At 41.2% G+C, this 23,271-nt stretch overlaps 1 protein-coding gene across 1 annotated transcript in view; it reads left to right on the forward strand.

Annotated features, from left to right (window-relative positions):
- The window catches only part of GALK2 (galactokinase 2), a 245,251-nt gene that overhangs the window by 155,470 nt on the left and 66,510 nt on the right, over window positions 1-23,271 (forward strand). Inside the window, exon 7 of the mRNA XM_088472801.1 lies at window positions 1-6. This exon is cut by the window's left edge and continues 147 nt beyond it. Coding sequence (XP_088328927.1) covers window positions 1-6 — 6 coding nt within the window. The remainder of the gene's footprint in view (window positions 7-23,271) is intronic.

Genomic DNA, 23,271 nt, shown 5'->3' on the forward strand with positions numbered 1-23,271 from the left:
ACCAAGGTACAGTAGCTACATGTTAGAAAGCCTGTGGGTTCATAAACACAGCAGTGCTGGAAATCAGTGGTTATTAAAATGTGGGGCAGGGCTTACTGTTAAGATATGGATTCAGTTTTCTCAAATGCCTCTCTTTAAGATAGACATACGTAAATTGTATTGGGAAAACATAAAGTGAAGCGGCAAAGTATGAGGTGCAGAGCTCCAGAAAAATACTGTAATGAAGGAGAAATTAGGGGGGAAGTCAATTAGCTGCGGCAAATTACTACACGCTAATTGATCCCCCTGAGCTATCCAATTAGCCATCTTGAATTTTTTTTTTTTGGGACCTCTGCAGGCTCTGATAAAAATCCCAGATAATTAGCATGTTCTCAGGATGCCGCCCACAAAAACACACAGATCATTGAACTTATCACAGATTTTATGAGTTTTCGCTTCGAAAGCAACATTTTTCAGGGGGAAAAACGAGCTCTAATTGAATTACCCAAAGCTTAAAAACGGGGAAAAGTCAAGTTTTTCGGCCACGAAAAATTATCGGACTGATTTGCTTACCCCCCTATATGTGATACATACAGCTCATGCAGTCTTCCTTGGACACCAGGGAAGTGTGTAATGATGAGACATATTTCACTTTACTAAATGATCCTGAAACCACATAATCTATAAAAACTATGGAGAGGCTGATGGCGTATACAGACAACTAGCATGTTTATACCCTTTTTGTTTCTAAATCACATTTTTTGGAGTAATATGAAAATCTGACCGGATTGTTTATTGGTTAGATACACACTCTACTAGAATGTATCTAATGGAAACTGTAGGTGATGAATCTTCTTTCTTTAAAATAAGGGATTGCATACAGTCCTCTAAATATTTGTGTATCACCTACAGTACAAGATACCCGGCTCTAGCAACCTGTGTTATCAGTTGGTGAGATGGCAGTCTAGGCTTTATGGGGGTTTTTTTCCCACCCCTTCCTCAGAAGACAGATTGTATGTAGCATTCAAGAGTGTGCATCTACCTTGAGTAACAAAATGTTCTACTGTATGTAGACTTTTATTGGCGTAATTTGGGTCTTTTAAATCTAATTGAAGAGAAAGAAATGGTGGATACTTCCTATATATTGCAATTGTAAAACACTACAACATAAGCTAGATAGGACAATTTCTATGTTTTTTTCCCTCCTTTATACTAATTGCAATTACTTTGATCTCAATACAGTTTTGAGACAGTAAATACAATTTATACTATTGTTTAAAACAATTGTGAGACAGGAAACAAAATTATATACAACAAACAATGTTTCCAAGATATGCCGCAGATGGGTAATTGGTCTGCATAAACATAATGTTATATTTTGGAGATAATTTGAGATAAAAAAATGTTTCTTTTCATATGCATCATACTTATGCATTGGATAACAAAGATGTTACAAATATTTATATTGCATTTAGACTCGTCGTTATGCATTTGTTTGCTCTGTTCTCTGCCAGAGAAGGAGACGCATGTTCCTTTGCCTCAGAACTGCTTGAATAAGAAACAAATTATCGTGACTTCAGTGCCTCTGCAGTAAACCTATTTCTTATTAGCACACCACTTTTTCATGAAAGAGCCAGCACATCCAAATGAATGAAATAGCAAAAGTTCTTTTATCCAGACACGTCCAGCACCTTCTGCCCGACGTGGCCAGCACGGAGTCCGCATCAAGCGCTCTGTTATGCGCTAACCAGATACATTATTTTATCTTTTTCAAGCATTTATATTGCTTATCATGCCTGTCTTGAGAAAGGTTCTCGCCGCTTTAAGTGGCGGATTATAAATGACACCATCTGTGGCAAATTATGAATATGCATTATTCTAAGTAAGTGTTGGTTATTAAACCTAAGTGGCAATTGCTTCCTTCCATAACTTTGGATATAACGATGATAATATTAAGGATCGCTTATCTTGGTTAGCACCCTGAAGTTGCCTTTTTGAGATGCGAGTGCAGGACACTTGTGGATATATATATATATATATATATATTCCATAGACAAAAAACGTTACGGTTTCACATGTCCCATTAAGGCTTCTTAGACATGATCTGAAATTTCACCAAACCTTCTGAATTTGTGCCGCTCAAACTTAAAAAAGCAATGAAATTCTGATCATTAAGGCTGACGCCTTAATGGATGTGTTTCTTGCGCAATACAGATATGGTATGCCATCACACCCTGTGATTAACTGCAGAGTCAGCACTCTCACAGAGTGAGATTGCTGTCCCTCACAGAATGGTGGAGATGCTAATTCACAGAATTGTGTGCCCATTGGAATACACACAATGCAGTCTATGCAACTGAGGTCTGAGCAGAAGATAGAGCTGCACATATGGGATAAGAGTGAAGTGGATGGGGGAAGAGACAGAGCGGTGTGGATGGGTACAGATAGGCGTGGAGAGCGGGGGAAAATTAAGCAGGGGGTGTAAGCGGGCGGCGGCAGAAAGATGCAGGCTCGGATCAGGGATATCTGTGATGCCTGCATCTGTGTGTGATAAAAATAAACACAGATGAGTGGATGGATCAGTGAGATCCGTCTGTGCTGCTGTGTTTAAAATAATGAAAGTGTTAAAATAAAAAAAAACTGCGTGCCCATCCAAGAACAACCAACACCGGGCTTTGCAGCCCCAGTACTGGTTGTGCTAAATACAGAGGACAAACGACGTAGGGGTCCCCCGTATTAAGCACAACCAGCACTGGGCTATTAGGAACTAGTCTTGGTTGCCAAAATACGGGGGACAAATGACGTAGGGGTCCCCTGGATTCAGCGCAATCAGCACTGGGCTCTCAGCCGGTTCTGGAAATTCAGGGGAAAAAAAAGCGTAGGGTTCCCCTGTATTATCAAGAACCAGCACCGGACCCTTTCTAGTGGGGTGGTAATGCCACAGCAAAGAGAGCCCTTTCACGGGCCCCCCAGCTGAAGCATCACCCCTGACCGCTAGTCAGCCGAGGCCGGGGATCCCTGGGGAGCTGTGGAGACCCTCAATAAAGGGATCCCCTTCTCCAATGCACCCCAGGCCCAGGCTGGTAGCCCAGTGCTATCCCTGACACCCCTTGCTGGTGGGTGCTGGGTTATTATTATCATCATCATTTATTTATATGGCGCCACAAGTGTTCCACAGATCCTTACAAAGTGCAAAAACAAATAAGTTGACCAGTGACTTACAGTATAATACGATACAGGACAAGGACATGGATAATATACATTGCTACATTAGCGACCATAACACCCAGAAAAGCAACAGAGCAAAGCAAAGTGTTAGGTGCCCTAGTGGGGAGTATGAAGTAGAGAAGAAGAAGCACAAGAGGGTAGAGGGCCCTGCTCGTAAGAGCTTACATTCTAAAGGGGAGGGGCAGACAAACAGGTGTGACAGATGGGATAGGCAGGGAGGAAGAAGTATGTAGCAGCACGTTAAGATGAGAGCTGGAAGGCTTTGATGAAGTAGTGGGTCTTGAGAGCTCGTTTGAAGGATTGTAGAGAGGTGGAGAGTCTGATGGGAAGAGGGAGAGAGTTCCAAAGGTGGATCCCTGAGGGGGTGGGGACCCCTCCAATAAAGGGGTCTCCCTCTACAGGGCACCCCAGGCTGATAGCCCTGGGCTATCCCCGGCACCCCTGGCCGGTGGGTACCGGGTTGATTTGTGTAAAAGTGTAGTGCAAATTAAAGAGTTAAAATATTGTCTCTTGCAGTAGAACTACAGGTCCCAGCAAGCCTCCCCTGCATGCTGGTACTTGGAGAACCACAAGTACCAGCAAGCGGGGCATTAAGGGCCTGCTGGTATCTATAGTACCCCTGTAAAAGAAATATAAAAAACAAAACAAAAAAAACACACAGTTTGTTTTAATATTTTATTGTTCTGCACCTTTACCTGGGGGGGTGGCAGCCTTTAAGCTCTTTTACATGGCTGCCGCCTCCCCCAGGACTTCCACGGCGGCTTCACCTGGGGAGCGGTGGCCTTTAAGCTCTTTTGCATGGCCGCCGCCCATCCATAATTCCCCGGCAGGTCTTCACTGCTGCCCCTCCACCGACGGACTGCCATGCCGCTGCCTTCACTGGCTTATATAAGCCAACCGCGAGGGTGTGGCGATGATGTCGCAAGCCGTGATTGGCTTGCGGCAGCCATCTTTGAATTTCAAAAATGGTGCTGAGGCAATGGTGAGAACCGCTCATTGGCTTAGAGGCGGAAGGCTCGCCTCTCTCAGCCAATGAGCGCTCTGCACCACTATTTTTATACTGAAATCACGCAGGGGAGCTGTCATTCGGGTAGTACTGTCCATAGAGAACAATACTGTGTTCGGTGGTCCGGGAAATTGTGTTTTTTGTTTTGCCAAGACCAGGGATGCCTACTATGGAGCGAAGAGGACGTGATCCACGCATAGGAGGAGGTGAGTATGGATTGTTTTATTACAGGCACCCTATGGATTATCTACTTGGACAAGTGGACGTGATTGACTTCAGGGATACATAGGTGTGTATGTGAGATAGTGAGTGTGCATGTGTGTGCGTGCATGTTTGTGTTAATAAAATGTCACTTTCTACGGTGTGTGTGTTTTGTGTTTTTTTAATGTTGCTTTTGCTGTGGAACTACAGGTACTAGCGGTCCCTTAATGCCCGCATGCTGGTACTTGTGGTTCTCCAAGTACCAGCATGCGGGGGAGGCTTGCTGGGAATTGTAGTTCAAAAGTAAAAACCCAGGCGCTTGGGAGAGTTAAAATATCACTTCAGTCTCAGTTGCGACTGTATGAGGTAGTCAGCCTCATATATATGGGTATAAGTATATGTAAAGAAGCAGTCGCAGAGGCTGAGGGTAATAATTTATCTACTCAAATCAATCGGCAAAGTAAAAAATACATAAATGTTTATTTCAATAAAAAAATAATAATGTCAACAGTTGGACATCCCAACATAAAAAATGTAAACCTTCACTAGTGTTGTTAATAATTAAACAGTTAAACATGCGGCAGTACAATCCCTGGATAAGCTCAATTATAAATGTTCTCTTGTCTCTGCAGGGACCAGGAATATGACCTTAATAATAGCGTCACTGTTATTTGTAGGACTAAATAGCCTATATTGAAATATAAATATTGTTTTAAAGGTAATATTACCTGCAAGCTCCTGTGCCTTATAGATAAATGTATGGACTGAGGGCATAAATTGCAACACCCTTGGATTTAAACAGTAATACGTTCAACCTAACCAGCGGGGAGTGTATAGTTGAAATGAAGAATCTTTTATAATCCTGGGGTGACAATGACCGTAGGCAAACCCCATATGTTCTTACTCACAGCACCAGCTGAGTAGGTGTCGGATACAATATTAGTATATGGGAAAGATTTCTTTACTGCACACCCTGAATATATATATAATGGGAGGTGCTACCTGATGAGACAAATTGCAGGCACAAAAACAGACAAATCTCAGGTGCACAACTCCAAATTATTAATAATATATAAATGCAATACAATTTTGCAATCAATACAGGTTTTTAGCATAATCTTGGCCAAGGTTATGGGCCTACCCACCATATCCAGGTAACCTCTGTAGGGTAGGTCCCTAACATACTACGATTCAAATCCAGAGCACAGGACACCCCCAAACTAGCCCAGCTAAGCCGCCCCAGGGCACCGCCATAGTAAGAAAAGTGCAGTGTGAAAGAGATAGTTAGGAGCAGCTACTGCTGCATATAAAGAATGAAAATAAAAAGTGAGGTACATATATAATAAACGCCCTCAGTCTGGATTAGCATCCCTACCTTATTGGTTTAAAAGCATGGAGTCTTGTAATGAATATGCACACTAGTAATAGGCACAATTCTAGGTAAGTCCTACAAGTTTTATTTACTGTAGTGCAACTTTGGTTCATTTTTGGGGCGTGGGTCCCCCTGGATTGCCTTTGTTGATCTGTTTCAGGGCACCGCATTATAACAGTTTTCTTTTATAACACATTTTAACCCTTCACTGTTTTGTTTAGGACACCGCTCACTTGACCCGGTAAGAAACCCCTCTTCGGGCACTCTGCACTTTCGCCTCTTACCAATGAGGTAAGCTCAGCTAGCAGCCATCTGGGGAAGCAGTCTCATCCCGGCTATTGCATTGCCTGAAGGCATACGGCACACTAACACTACGGAACACTAACGGGACCCCCCATTAAGGATCCAGCTTACTAATATTGTATCCGACACCTACACAGCTGGTGCTGTGAGAAAGAACATACAGGGTTTGCCTACGGTCATTGTCACCCCAGGATTATAAAAGATTCTTCGTTTCAACTATACGCTCCCCGCTGGTCAGGTTGAACGTATTACTGTTTAAATCCAAGGGTGTTGCAATTTATGCCCTCAGGGCCTGATTCCGACCCGCTTGGAAGCGCATCGCTGGTGCCCAAGTGCGCATGCGCACGACGGAGGCGCCTCCGTCGTGCGCTTGCGCGAGACCCAAATAACGACGGCCAATCCGTCGTTAAGGGTCTCGCACCAAAGGGGGCGTGCTGGCGATGGTGATTGACAGCACGCCCCCTTTGGTGGGCGTGCCTGTGGAGTGGCTGCCCAGACGGAGGCGTTCCCATGGGAACGCCTACCATCTCGGTTCGGCCCACTGACATCACTAGTGATGTCAGTGGGAGTGCTTTTGGCTCTGATAGAGCCAAAAGCACTCCTGGGCTTGCGGCAGCGAGACCCTACCACAAGGGTCTCATCGCAAGCCCGATGGTCGCGATGGTCTTGACCATCGCGACCATCATTTTGGCCGCTCGCTATAGCTGTGGGTGGTCACCCACAGCTATGCGAGCAGCCAGGAGGCCGCTCCAAAAAGGAGCAGGGACGGCCCTGATTCAGAGCGAGCATTCTGTCAGAGCGTGCGGCTCTCAGTCCATACATTTATCTATAAGGCACAGGAGCTTGCAGGTAATATTACCTTTAAAAGAACATTTATATTTCAATATAGGCTATTTAGCCTTACAAATAACAGTGACGCTATTATTAAGGTCATACTCCTGGTCCCTGCAGAGACGAGAGAACATTTATAATTGAGCTTATCCAGGGATTGTACTGCTGCATGTTTAACTGTTTAATTATTAACCACACTAGTGAAGGTTGAAATTTTATATGTTGGGATGTCAACTGTTGACATTATTTTTATTTTTTATTGAAATAAACATTTATGTATTTTTTACTTTGACGATTGATTTGAGTAGATAAATTATTACCCTCAGCCTCTGCGACTGCTTCTTTACATATATGGGAACTGTAGTTCCACAGCAAAAGAAGATATTTTTAACTCTTTACTTGCTCCACACTTTACATAATCAACCCAGTCTTTCCTCAATGCTGCTGCTCTGCTCATTTTCCTCTCCAAACGCTCTGCATCCACCTCCCGTCCTACAAGCTGGCTCCCCTTCCCTTTCAGAACCCAATTCAAGGTTCTCACACTTGCTTACAAAACCCTCACCCATTCCTCTCCCATTTACACCTCGGACCTCATCTCCCTTCACTCTCCTGTCCGCCCTCTAAATGCACGCCGCCTCTCATGCCAATTGATTACTTCCTCTCACTCCTACCTCCAAGATTTTGGACGATCTGCTCCCCACCTTTGGAACTCTCTCCCTCTTCCCATCAGACTCTCCACCTCTCTACAATCCTTCCAACGAGCTCTCAAGACCCACTACTTCATCAGAGCCTTCCAGCTCTCATCTTAACGTGCTGCTACATACTTCTTCCTCCCTGCCTACCCCATCTGTCACATCTGTTTGTCTGCCCCTCCCCTTTAGAATGTAAGCTCTTACGAGCAGGGCCCTCTACCCTCTTGTGCTTCTCCTTCTCTACTTTCATCTACTTCTTACTCCCCACTAGGGCACCTAACACTTGGCTGCTTTGCTCTGTTGCTTTTCTGGGTGTTATGGTCGCTAATGTAGCAATGTATATTATCCATGTCCTTGTCCTGTATCATATTATACTGTAAGTCACTGGTCAACTTATTTTATGAATCTGTTAATTTGATATACAGGAACTTGCCACTGATTATATCATAAACTTGTCAGTTGATTATTTATAAATGATCCTCCCAAAAGGATTAATATCCTGATAGTGGGTATTTATTAATTCTAAGTGAATGACACATCTGGTACCAATTTGCATGCTCATTTCCCAGAATGCATCTCTGTTGAGACCATACAATATATACCTTTAGAAATAAGAGTGCAAATCTAGGTGGATATTATACATCATTCTATATCCCCAATTTATGAGGATGGATATGTGGGGGCTACTACCACACCAGATATATTAAGAATGTATATTCACCATTAGAGCAATAGCATTTTGGGAGAACTACCTAATAATAAACCACAGACAACACTGTGTAAAAAGTAGATATACTCCTGATATGATTGGGGTTTGATTCACTGTCTTGTCTACCTGTCCAACTAAGTATAATGAGAAACTGAGTATAATAAATAATTCAGTATAATATTGTCTCTCCACTATATATACAGACAGGAGATCATCATACACCAGTGAATGAGATCCTATATGTGTCCTCCCACTAGATCTTTCATACCTACTTTCTAAGCTGTACTTTTCAGTAAAACCATATATTATACATCTTCCTGTGTAGGAGTGAGGATTGACACGTTGAGTTAATAAATACCCACTATCAGGATATTAATCCTTTTGGGAGGATCATTTATAAATAATCAACTGACAAGTTTATGATATAATCAGTGGCAAGTTTCTGTATATTGAATTAACAGATTTCTATCATTAGCTACTAGGAACCATACAGGATAAATGAACATTTATTATTAATATTATCAATATTAATGATTCCATTTCTGTCTAGCTGTGAATTTCGCAAGTAATATTTGGGAGTACGGCAAGGATGCTGTATCAGTTTTAAAACACATATTTCACACTTTTTCACTTTATTTACATTTTTAACTCAATTTTCGCTATTTTTGATATTATTTGAATTATAATAAAAGTTATGTTTTAATATAATGTATTTTGAGTGCACCACCCTCTGGACATTTCACTTTTTTTTTCTCTGTTTTTGGATACTTCTATTAATATGTCCGTGGTAGCACCCCCCTCTCTTGGATTATAATAACAGATATTGTGTTGAATTTGAAGTATATATACAATATCCTATAACTCCTGTGCGACTAGGTCATACCCATTTCTCAGTTTTCTCAGTGGCCAGTCTCCCTGCCAAAGGCCCAGACTGCAGGTGTTACCTGCACTGTTACCGCTGCATCTGCTACCTGGAGATTTCTGTGCAGAATACACTTCCTGTGTGCACTGCTGTATCATCCCCTGCCCACCAACACACGCAGAAAACAGCACATTCATCAGCTGCACAGAGACAGCTACCCAGACTCTTGCCCACACCACTGTTGCCCTCCTTACACTGTACCTATGTATGTGCAAATGGTGTCAGTGTTACTGGCATGTACTTACTGCCCTATGGCCCTACTTACAGTGCACCAGTGCATGTCAATCTGTACTGTAATTACTCTTGCTCCTTATTTCCTCTGCCTCCATCTGTCACCCTCTGCCTCCATCTGTCACCCTCTGCCTAGATCAGCAGATCCCATAGGTTGAAAAAGACTGCTTCTGGACAGGGGTTCTCTTTCTCCGTAGGCAGCATTAATGTAGTGTGTAGTAAGGGTCCGCAGCTGCTTGGTCAAAGTGCTCTCATCTGTTACCGGTTATCTGCTGCTGTCAACCGTGCTTGCAGGTTTTTTAGACTGATCAGTTTTTTGTCAACCGGTCTCTTTGGCAGAAGTAGTCCCAGTTTAATAGGTATAAGAAATCTGTTTACTCTAGTTGGTCATAATTAAATCTGAACAAATAAAAATAGAATTCTGTAGAACAGACTGCTTGACGCATTTCAGTGCTTCCTATACCTTCATCGGATGCTTCTCTGTGTGGCGTCACTGGTTGCACACCCCTAGTTATGGCCCTGTCTGGTAACACTTTACAGATATATAGTTAAAAACACAGACACACGCGCAAGAATGAAACTGTATAGTGGTAATAGTGGATACACGCTTTAACCACCAATAAAGAACTGTCAAACATAAGTAAAAGTTTGCAATGTACCGTAATTAGGATTGGATAATCCCAACAAGTAGCAAGTAATTGAGATTTGAGTGTCAAATATGTATAACCAGAGCATTTATTCAAATGATTATTCAAAACGATACTCTTGATTTCATATCATCTTGCTATGACCATATACAGTGGATATAAAAAGTCTTTGCACCATTTCAAGTTTTTTGTTATTTAAAACATGAAATCAAAATAAATGAAGTGAGATCTTTTTCCATATTTAATGTGACTTTAAATATTAACTTTGCAGCCAATAAAATGCAAGTGGAAAATATAGAGATATTTGTTAAGGTAAAGAAGAGGAAATAAAAAACAAAAAAAATCAGAGTTAACCAATCACTTTGAAAATCATGTTCAAAAGCAAATAAAGATCAGCTGTTCCTGAAGGATCTCCCTCAGTTTACAGTAGTTGGTTGCATCTTACAGGGGTAACAATGAGATCCAGTAGATGTTTTGAACGGTCATTGCAAGCCATGGCTATCCCAGTAAAATGCAACCAACTAAATTGTCCTACAAGAACAATAAAATATGTGATGACCTTGGTAAGTTAGCTCATTAGAGGGGTCAGTTGTGCATTGTCTATGTGCATAATAAGGGTCCACCTAGTCTGCAAATGTAACACATTCTCAGTCTTTAGTTCTGTCTCCTCCTGGTCTGGCTCGACTTCCACAAAGTCTCTCTTGTGATCCTCCCTGCCTCTTTGCAAGTCTGGACACTGGCCTCATGGCCTGCAGCTTCAAGGCCCACTGGCCTGGCTTGCCTGCCACAACTTCACATAAACACAGTTAGAGATTTGCGGTCCTCCCTGCTTGACTGGGCTCTTTCTCTGCCTCAGTCCTCCCTGGATTGACTCCACTCGGCAGCCCTTAGGTGTAGTGACACTTCCTTTTTCTTCCCTGTGTGGGCAGATCTCTCTGGTCCCAAACAGAACTCATGGATTACTATCGCCAACTAGCTTGATATTGCCACAAATGGTTCACATGCAACAAATAAAAATAATCAGTAGCAGAAAAGGGCCATAGGGAATATGAAACATTCACATGCAATAAGGGTTTCAAGCGTTCAGGAAGGGGGCATATTTAAACACAAGGGTATTTTGATATATGCCTACATATATATATGCAGATGTGTGTATGAATGTATATATAGGTGTGAAAATGTGTGTATGTCTATAGGGCTATTGTGAGGACTAAACACTAAATTCTAAACAAAAAACATTGGACAGAATTCAAATAAAATCTAAAAATAGTATTTAATCTAGACACTAAATGGACCTGTTTTTTTGCCATGAAATAATATATTATGTAAAACATGTATATAATCTTAACTATTATGGTATAGTTTTTAGATGTTTATGTTCGTTAGCTAAGTGCAATATATGTTATTGAAATAAACCTATGTGGGATTGATCCATGGCGCCAACCTTATTTTTTCAACACTTGATGTAATACGAGGAAAAAAAAATATTTTTCTTTTCATCAACTGTAAATAAAATGGGAATTAGCAATCTATGAATTGTAAATATATATTATGGTTGTTGCATTTTAGTTTCCGCAAAAAAAATCATTGGTTCTTTTGACCTTTACAGTTACAAATCAAAAGAAAGTTCATGGGTCAGTTATAAAGCAATTTAAAATTAATCAAACGTTAAAATATGCAGATGGGATTGAACAGTTTTTTCTTGTGTTCTAAAGAAAATTATCCATACCGGCTATCCTTTCTGCATGAAATTTATTCCTACTACAAATGAGGAGTGCACATTATTCAGACACAACTGTAGATTTCTGACTCTTGCTTGCTATAATATAGCTATTTATCACAACACTGCCACCACATATGTGTTTTGATGTCTGTGAAACATTTATAGCAGTATTAGTGAATAATTTAATTTATTTCAGGTGGAGAATGTTCAATAGTGTTGATTACATATTTATGTTTTTAATACTCACCTCTTGGGGTTTTTTTGCTAAATTTAGCCCTGTGTACATCTTATTTTTTTATGTATATAAACAGAAAAAAAATTAGTGCACGTCACCACAGCACACAGTGGAGGTAATTTGTAAAGATCATATAACAACTTTGGTTTCTTGCTTTCAATTAAGGTGTTTTGTCTTTTGCCAAGAAGATGGCTGCCTAGACGGTCACTTACTGCCCTTCCTGGGCTGCGAGGTTTTGGTTAATGTATACGTTTGAGATGCCAGAAATCGCAAAATTGCCAACAAGCAATATATTGTCACAGGATGGACATACATTTTGATTCAAAGGTGTAAAATTAACAATAATCACACAGTATGCTAAAATTAAAGGTAATAAAGTTTAGCACTATTAAAAATAATTCAATACATTAATTAAACATGTACTTAACTTCAGATTTAAAGTAGATTAACACAAAACCATCAATCCATTGCACCCTAATACTGGAAATGATGGCCATCTGGTAGTACTGTAATAAAAGTCCAGGACAAGGTTCCAATGTCAAGGGGCCCTGTTATCTTTAAATAGGTCCTGTCAGTCTTTCATATCAATTCTGGCACTGCACTTCAGACCACAGGTGAGGCTCACCATGAATGAATATAGAACTTCCTTTATAATGAACTAGACCATAGTCAGCTGTAGGTTTCATCTTATACCTTTGTGAACAACCAGTGTTCCTAGAACAGCCAGTAGGCAATATACACACACACACACATTGTGCATTACTGAGCTTACAGGGGCAAGGTTCAGATGATCACTAGTAGATATGTTGCACAAGAGCTACATTTTGTAAAAAGTAATTAACACACTGGTTCCAAAATGGCTGATGTTTTCTACAGATAAATAATCAACTACACAAATTATAAGACAATAAATCCATAAAAACAATCACCATTGAATATAGCAACACATATTGTAAATAAGAAGACACATGAAGTTTAGACTGTACATTCTTTAGACATGCTAGAAAGAGACATACAGAAATGCTATATCAATAAAGGAAAAATGTAATTATTACTACCCCTCTGTCCTATTATACCAAAAGAAGTGTCAAAAAATAAATATTCACATCCACAATTTTCAAATACAGTGTACTGTAAATAACACAACAATTATAGGTGACACATTTGTAAGGAATACATATAAATTAAACTAGGACTACTGGAGTGACAAAGTTGATACTCCAGGGTCTCACGGCAAAGAGAGGTTGGATAGCGCTTCAGAGCCTTTCATTTTGGGGATGGTAGGCACTGGGAGGGAAACACACTTATGTTAGTGCCCCCCCTTCCCCCAATGGAGGCACCCGCTCCTGCCTAGCTGTTGGAGATATGCATTTCTAGGTGCACTAGAAATAATGTATTAAAAAGTTAAACCGGCAGTATTTTAGGAGCTCTTTTGAAAGGGGTGAGTGTGGAGATTGGGGTGACTATCACATTTCATCACGCTGTACAAATGTTTCCTTTTCCCTCAACATTTTTTTTTTTTCTGCTCAAAGTAAACAAATTGCTTTATTATATTTTGCAAACTGGAGAGGTCTGATGTCTCATGATTTCCCTCAGTTTTCATGTATGACGTTCTCACAATGACGAATCACAGGCGTGCCCAGCTTTTATCACAATTAATTTGTAGCACAATTATCATTGCTTGAAAGCTGAAGAAAACACTAGAGTAAAAAAAAAAGGCCTCTAAAGTTGTTATTAAAACATCAATCATTAACATTTAATAGAGCTAATAAAAGCCATGGCATTTAATCAACGTAAACATATGATCCTTAAGAAACAAAACCAGTTTGAAAAACTAAGTCCAGTCACTTGTCAAGCACATGTGTCTTTTGAGGAGTGTTATAATGTTGTCTGATGTTCTGTCTTCAAGATGTTTGTACTAAACACTGTAATAATGATGCCGCAACGTGTTTGCTAACATGGGTTTAAGATGGTTGTATATATCTTACTGGTTATAAACTAAGGTTCTATTAATGCACAAAGTATTCTGTGTTCTTTTGTAATTAAGAAAATGTTTTAATATGTAGTAAGCCCATTATAATGAGTTTAATTTCTTTCTGTATTTCTTTGTTCAAGACCTAATAACTACAGTGTTCATTGCTTGAAATTGTTGGAACGAGAATCTTTTTTATAGACTCCATTCCCGTTAATTAGTTTGAAAATCTGTTCCTTGATGGACTGCATAAGACAATAATTAGTGGATTCCATACAAATCCTGATTGGAAATTCACATTATGTATCAAGATATTTATTTTATGCATTTTTCTCACATATGGTGAGGTGTATCAAACCTTAGAGAGAGATAAAGTGGAGAACCAATCAGCTTCTAACTGTCATTGTATAGGCTGTGCTAGATAAACGATAGCTAGACGCTGATTGGTTGATATGAACAACTTCTAAACTTTATCTCTCTCAAAGGTTTGATACATCTTCCCTATAGTAATTTTTTCGCAATGAATCTATCAGCTTTTTTATTAATCATGTGATAATATTGAAGCTATGCACACAGTTGTAAGACTGTAGATGGCAGTCATGCTTCATGGCATGTGTAGATGTGTGGCCTGCTTGAAAGACATAGAACCACATGGGAGGTCCTCATTATGGCCAGCACTGATATTACAGGGACTACTGTAACTACATTGGTTTATTATAAACATCCTCTGCAGCCCACAGTGACAATAAATAAATGTTCAGTATGGAACACAATGATTTCTGCTCACTAGTTTGATGGCGGCTATACATATAAGACATGCTAGTGATATAAAGCTTTCCAACTCTCATCCTAACCCACTACTCCTTGTTACTTCCTTACAATCCAGCCCATCTGTGTCACCCCTGTTTGTCTGCCCCCTCCCCTTTAGAATGTAAGCTCTAACGAGCAGGGCCCTCTTACCTCATGTGCTTCTCCTTCCTTTACTTATACTATAATTAACAGCAGCGCCTAACACTTGGCTGCTGACAACATGCTGCTTATTTAAGTGTTACGCTGCAATGTGTATAAATAATGTATTTGTCCTGTATTGTTTGTACTGTTAATAACTATTTCTTGTGTGCTCATTTGTTTATGTACCTTGTAAGGTGCGGCGATACCCTTGTGGCGCCATATAAATAGAGGATAATAATAATATACAGCTTCAGGAGAATTTGTCCAGTATGCTTTATAGATGAAGAATACTGGAAATGTCTTTAGTATAAAGACTAAGTTTGAGACCATTTATGTATTTTCGATAGAGCTGTCTTTTGAGCTGTCCAAGTGTTGTGGTGGTGTTAAGAGAGATTTAGGAGGCAGCCTTCCCTGTCGCTCCCTCAATGACTGGCACACTTGTCCAATCCTCAGCAGATCAGACTGTTTATACAATCATACTGCAGACTTCCTTGCAGATTATACATCCAATCTATGCATACACACTTGTCCAATTCTTCAGCAGACCTCCAATCTGCATCTGCTGAAACAGTCTGCTAAATGTGGCTGTCACTCTCACAGAAATGTACATGATCAGTATGAACTGTGCAGGCTAAAGAATCAGTACAAGCCCTCGACCTCTGCGCCTGATCAGTATTGGAAAATAGGGGGGAAAAACTGTGGAGTTCCCCTATTTTCCTATAACCAGACCAGGCTGAACCAGCTAGGGGGATAATGCCGTAGCAGGGGTACACACAGTGTGGGGTCCCCTGCCGTCACATTAACCAGCCCCAAACTCGGAAACTTGGAAAATGGGTTCATGGTATGTTAATATGTCCACATCGTCACGTCAACATGGGACCCACAGCAGTGGATGGTGCCAGGATCCCCCAGAACCAGCACAGTCGCCACACTGATGTTGTGCTGGGCTGCCGGGACGGGTGTGCACGTTAGGACACACTTGTCCAATGTCGGACAAACCAATCGATTGGGAGTCAGATCTGCAGGGGATTGGATAAGTGTGTATCCAGTTTAAGAGGGCGAGGGATGTGGCCCATTGTAAACAAACTGACCTGTCAACATGCAAAGGAGATTAAATTAATTGTATGAGAGATGCATTGAGCATTACACATTTTAAGGCTGAACAAAACAACATCTCTTAATTTATTGCGGACTTTGGAGAAACCATTTTTTTTTTGACAGATACTAATGTAGAAATGTGAGATTGCTGGGCTAATACCAACATATTGTACTCATGGCTTAGTAATATATTGTACTCATGGCTTAGTTCATGTTAATCCCTATAATGTTGCAATAGAAAATGTGTGGTTTCCTGTGTGTCACATATATTAGTATGAGTTTATATCAAATACAGAAAATGTACTCACTTGAAATAGATGAGTTTTTAAACCACCAACAGGTGGGGTTCATATTCTATCATGACGTCCAGTCCAACTTTCCAAAAATTATTTATTTGATTGGCTATGCCCAGTTAACCTTTGTCAGTAATGTTAAAAAAATCTTTTGCTGTGGTTTATTGGTTATTCCTCTGCCTTACATTGAACAAAATGAACCATGTCCTGTTCTTATCCAAAAGGTCACAGTCCAGCTGTTAGGATTGAAGTGATCAGTATCTTGTCTGAGCCTGTCCTCATTAAGACTATATAATCCATATCAGGCCCCATCCAGTCTGTGTAACAGTTTTTGTGAAGAAGCACCTGGCAGTAGTACAAATGTCTCCATCACTTGCCATTGCAAACACTCTCATCTACAAGTCCTCTACAGGATATCTGCACGTGGTCTCTTTGTATCTTGTAACGTATTACTTCCTAGCGTCTTAAAATGTTTAATGTTTTTTTTAAGCCTTTTTGCAGTAAATGAACTTTAAAATCATCTCTTATGCTCAGGTGAAAATGAAGAAGAACCTTTATAAACTACTTCCTCTCAACTTTATATAAAATCCCACTATCTTCTGACCTTCCTACATAAAATGTTATTTATGTTAAATTAAAATGAAAGTTCTTCCCAGGCATCTGTAACATGCTGCCCGAATAACTTTTCCTAGGTCCTGTGACCACTTACCTGTCATGGTCACATAGGATGCGAGAGTGGACAGCTGAGCTTTTGCTGACACGGTCGTATCCCATGCAACTGTGTCTGTTGCTGCGTCCCCAGGTCATATCAGAAAGATCCATTCTGCACACACACAGAACGGGTCTCCTCCTCCTTCTGTAGCCCCCAGGCAGTGATATTGCTGTTTGAGGAGGGGGCAGTTTTACAGTTATATAGTGACACATGGGGGGTACTTATACCAGGGCCAGATTAACAATGGGGCGGATGGAGCTACAGCTCCAGGCCTCCACATCAAAATAGGCCCATCATCATGGCAGGATGATGATGACCAGCTGCCTAGCTGGCCACACAGTTGCCATAAATCATAAGTATTAAACAATTACTTCTGGTTTACTCACAAAATTATGATTTTTTTTTCAGTACTTAGGAAGACAGTGGGGCTGTACACACCCACAGAGCATTGGTCACAGCTAACCTGCTTCTTATAATAAGCCCTTGAACATTTTCAGCTCCAGGCCTATGTGACCCTTAATCCGGCCCTGTCTAATACCATGGTGGAAGTGTTTGTGCCACTGGGGACCTATCTCCAGTCCACTAGGGGATCAGGGATCTGTTGCTGCTGGGGAAGCAGGAATTAATTTTACAATGGGTTCTATGGACATTGTGGTGGGGGTGAGACACCCCCTAGGCATATATATACATTGTGGAAGTTTTACAGCTCAATGTTTCCCCTGGTTCTTTCTTTTACCACAAGTCCTATCTCTCTCCTCTTCCCAAATGCTAACCATCTCGTCACATCTGAAATTTCTGTAGAGAATGACTAGTTTTGTCTTTGCATGATCTTAATTACAACCGTATTATCACATTGAGCAAATGGATTATTTTTAAGGATTTTCTGTTAGACATTTTTATGTGTCTTAATGGTTTCTCTACACCTTCAGCTAGTGTACCTCCGCACTCTGCTCTAGCTAATACCCCAGGTCTTACAGCCAATGTCTTCATGGTTGAAAATTTTAAGTGAGAAAAGTTCACCATTTGCTTATAAATACATTAAATCAGATAACTAAAGAATCAACAGTGTATTATACTTTTTAAGTTAATGGGGAAATAGAATAAAAACTGCAATTGGACTTAATTGTAGATAATCTCATTAATAGATAATAAGAATTAGTTAAACTGCTGGACATATTTAGACAAGGACACACACCTGTTATTTTAGAACTATTATTTAGCGATCTGTCTATTCCTTGTGCTGATATTTGCTATAGTTATGAAACGCATCTGTTACTGGCCTGGCAGCACAGTGTGCAGTGTTTTGATGTCCTGTAGATGGGTTTTTATGCTGATGCAGAGTCGTAGTTAGGGGTTTTTATGCTGATGCAGAGTCGTAGTTAGGGGTTTTTCTGGTTGTTGTGGACAGGAGCTGGAAAAGTGACTAGGAGGGCTGCAGAAAAATGTATCCATGTCAAGTGCAAATAGAAAAAGGCATAATGAATTAGAGAAAGAAGAAAATGGACCTCTGTTACAGAGACATCGGCATAATTCCATTAACACTGTGTATTGGCAACCAAAAAACGTTTCTAAATGATAAATATCTGATACTTTTGGATGACATTTGCTCATGCAGAACAGGAAGTATGATGGAATAATGGAGCAATTGGATGGTGTGTCATCAGCTGACCAGGAAACAGATAGTGTTCTGGTTATGTGCAATTTGGGCTGGGACTTATTTAGCCAAATTGTCCACAGATTTGATCATTATGCAATCAAAATAATCCTGTATTCTTGAATAGGCATCTTAGACTGTGCTTAATATATTGTTTGCTCCTTTTCCTACAATAAAATAGTTTAGTTGCTTTTAGGGACTGTTTTAATAATAATTGCAATTTTGCTCTGATAAGTTTAATTTCTCATCACAGTCATAATAAATGCTTTATTGTGGTCATTTTCCAATATTCTCTCATCCTGGCGAAGTGTAAAAAGTTAAATAGTAGCTTACGCTTTCCCTTTACTTCCAAATTTGAAACCCAGCCTGTCTAATCCACTTTACGAATGTGCAGTGTAAAAATAGTTGTGATGGACATTCAAAAGAGTTTTGCCCCACTACTTTCCCCATAGGAAATAGCAATACTATGGGCAAGCTGTGAAAAGCAAATCTTTTTGTAGCTTATTTGTCTCTTGCCAGTGCTCGAATACAGGAACTACAGTTGTGTGCACATGCACCTATCCTCAAATCGCACCAAATTACCCCATGTAGTGCGCCACAGTCTTTGCAACTTAGCCACAGCAGAAAACTAATATTAACTATCTAGTACACTATAAGTGAACTAATGGCCGAATTTAATTTACCTGCGGTAACCTATTTAGGCATGTAAATGTGACTTTTTTTTATAGGCGCCACAAATTTTAAGCTATTCATTAGGATTTAATGAGACTTCTTTTTTTTTTTTTCTGACCCCCCCCCCCCCTCCCCGAGCAGGTGAAAAGTTGGATAAAACACTATTTTAAGGACCAAATGTGATTACGTGGTTCAGAGCCACTGGGACACACTCCCTAATGATAAATTAGGCACTTAGATGTTTTTAATTAGCTTAATTTGGCCAATAATGACTTGTCATTTTAGGGGTGAAATTCTACTAACTGCAGAATAATGGGTTACAAGATGTAGGACAGGTATAACGGGGTGCTGTATGAATGGGACAAATGTTTTTAAACTTACAGTTGGGAGTTACAGGTGTTTTTAATACATTTTTAAAAGTGGCGTAAATTTACATATATATCTACTTACAGGCATTTTTATGCACTCAATTGTATCTAGAGCAATTACTCTGCAGAAAAACACTTGATTTCTATCATTTTTCACTGTTATTGAAAAATGCATATAACAGCATTTTGACACATTAAGAACCCCAAATATGAGGGTCATTCAATAAATAAGGTAGCAAGACCTCTCATTGCGAAAATATATTTAACTCGTACATATATGTAAAATCAATAGAATGGCCTTGGTACAGATTATTTTTGCACATATTTCCCATACTTGTCTAAGCATTTGTTCCAAAGGTAAACCAAGGTATCTATCCCGGCAGAGAAGAAATCATTGTCAAGCACCTGAAGCCAGTACATGATGGCTTGCTGGACTTCACCGTCTGTTGCAAATCACCTTCCACCCATGTGCTTCTTCTCTGGTCCAAAGAGATGGAAATCACTCGGTGCCAGGTTAGGGCTGTAGGGAGGATGGTCCAGTACCTCTCAATGGGCGAATGTGCAGTTGGCTGAGTGTGGCCTGGTGATATCGTGCAGCTATACGATGCCAAACCTGGCTCTGTGACATGACATTATCACTGTACACAGAGGAGTAGCGTGGAACCATGATGCCCGGAGCAAGTGCATGTCATAGCGCCCCCTACCCTGTACTGAACTGTGCCAGTAGGGTATAGCAGCCTGTAGGGGATTACTGAAGTGAACAGAAAAACAGCAAACAGTGACAAGTATCACGATGGGGTATGGAAGCCCCACTGGGGCAATAGAATGCTTCGGTGATCTGACATTAAGGGGTAGCTCCTTTTGCACTGCTTTATTTATGTATAGCACCTAGGATCTGACTTTTATCTCCTTTGAATCATTGTTATTAGTCAGTAGAGGAGATTGTATTATATTTTCTGATTATTTAACTTAAACTGACAAAATACATGTGCTAGAGTGAAATTCCACAGGGTGCACAGCTTATTACTGCAATTACGGCCCCGAGCAGCTATCACTGGAGTGGGAACACCTATAGGAAGCTCCCTTCTCAGCTATGCTCCCACTTTGCAAATTTACATTTCACCTATATTAATGTGAGTAGTGCTAATCATGTTCTGTCTACCACCATTATTATTATTTCAGGTCTCCTAATATTTTTTAAAGACCGTTCAAATAACACTGTGTGGTCATGCCTAGGAATATCTCATTATTTTAAATAGCAAAGCAGTGACTATTTTTAAACTCATACCTTATAATTGAAGTTTAAGATATTACCTCAGATGTGTAACTATTAAGTCAATTGAAGCACAATGAATGAGGAGAGAAGGAGGGAGGGTATCAAAAAGGAGAGGGGAGAGGAAAGTGCTGATAGAGAGGGGAGGTGTCAGAGGCCAATACGAATGGAGAGGGGAAGGGCAAAGCCAATCAGAGAGGGCCAGTGACAGAAGCCATTAAGAAAAGGAGAGGATAGGGGCAAAGCCTTGAGAGAGGGCCAGTGACCAAATCCAATAAAAAAAGGAGAGAAGAGGGGTGGTCACAGAAGCCAGTAAGAAAAGGAGAGGAGAAGGGTGGTCACAGAAGCCAATAAGAAAAGGAGAGGAGAGGGGTGGTCACAGAAGCCAGTAAGGATAGGAGAAGGGTGGTGACAGAAGCCAATAAGAACGGAGAGGTGTGGGATAAAGAGTCGATCAGAGAGGGGTGGTGACAGAAGCCAATAAGAAAGGAGAGGGGAGGGACAAAGTCGATCAGAGAGGGGTGGTGACAAAAGCCAATAAGAAAGGAGTGGACAGGGGTAAAGAGCCGATCACAGGGTAGAGAGGGGAGGGAATTTAAAGAGGCTAGAAGTGAATGTAATCAATCTGACAAGAAAGGGGAGGTGACAAGATGATCACAGAGGAGGGAGGGCCGGAGGGGAGACCATCTGGGCAGCTTGAGGGAGCATGAAATGTAGAAACGGATCTCAGATCCGTAACTTATTTAGGATATAGAGCAAACAAACCGAAATAAAATTTACAGACGGCTGTCATACTGTGCAGTGCCCCATGAATTCCGGAACTCTGGATGGTGCCCTCTGTCCATTTTGGCGCCTGGAGCTCATGCTCCACTGGAACCACCCTCGCTCGACCCCTGACCATACACTTCAAGAAGTTGGCGATGAATTTCAGCTGCAGAAATCAGATCACACTACGCTCCTCAGTGCTTGACCAAGTTTTCGCCAGCCCTACCATCTAACAACTGATGTTGGGACAGTATGACTGATATGAGCCACAGTTTATTGGCTATGAGCAGGGGCTGTGAGGTTCTGAATTTGTTGTGGACCCGGGTGGTGATAGGAGCAGACACAGAAGCAGACTTAAATGAGAAAGTGGAGTTTTTAATAAGTGACTTAGAAGACATGGGAGTGGCAAATAAAAAGTCCATGTATAGCACTAAAGTGCACTTGATAACTGTAGTGGGGGTTAATGGGAAATGTCCAGGTAGTGACAGGTAGGAATAGTCCAGTAAACAAATATGGTGAGCTGTAACAGAATGCTGATATGATGAGCTGTAACTGAATGCAGGAATGATGAGCTGTAACAAGTGCAGGTATGGTAAGCTGTAACAAATGCAGGCTGAGGTAATGAAGTCCAGCTGGGAGTGAAGGGAGGCAAAGTGCAGTGAACAGCAGGTTCAGGTACTCAGGCAGGTGAAAGGTATGTGGAGGGTGCAGGGTAAATCCAGCAGGTTGGAGCAGGCAAGGTTCAGGCTAGTAGCGTAACAAGCAGGCAGGTAAGGCACAGGTACTCTCTCTCAGCCGCAGCTGAGAAACACGTTGCACTGGCAAGGAAGGAAGGCTCTGGACCTTCCTAAATACTCAGTGCTGCGCTGTGACTGGCTGGAATGAGCACATGACCTCCAAGGATTGGACAGCCGGAATCACATGGCCGCAGGCAAGATGGCGGCTCCCATGCCAATGGAATGGAAATACCGCCAGACCTCACCAGGGCTAGTGACAATGTGCCCACACAAAACCACGCGCAGCCAATGCCCCTCGCCAAACACCAGCACCACTGCCAGAGACCCCCCGCCATAACGACCTCAAAGGTAATACCCGGTGACTATCATGCCGAGAAACCCTGGCTGTGACGGGCATCTTTAGAGAGGAGGGGGCCCCTCCTCTCACACCTGCGGCCTGCAGCCGACTGATTCTACTGGACGGCCACCACAGTAAAAGTAAACTAGTGCCCAGAGTCTATTGCGCATGCGCAGATCGCCTGGAAAATGCGCATGCAATTTTCTCACAGCGCATGCGCAAAATACAGGAAAATGGCTGCGGCAGCCATTTTCTTCTGTTTTGAGCAGCGCTGAGAGAACCTCGGAGAGGTAAGTTTTAGATAATATGGGTGCAGGGCACCCCACACCCTGCACTCATTATAGATACGCCGCTGGCCGT

Source organism: Taudactylus pleione, unplaced genomic scaffold (assembly GCF_031769625.1).
Source record: "Taudactylus pleione unplaced genomic scaffold, aTauple2 ptg000129l, whole genome shotgun sequence".
NCBI classification, from domain to species: Eukaryota; Metazoa; Chordata; class Amphibia; order Anura; family Myobatrachidae; genus Taudactylus; species Taudactylus pleione.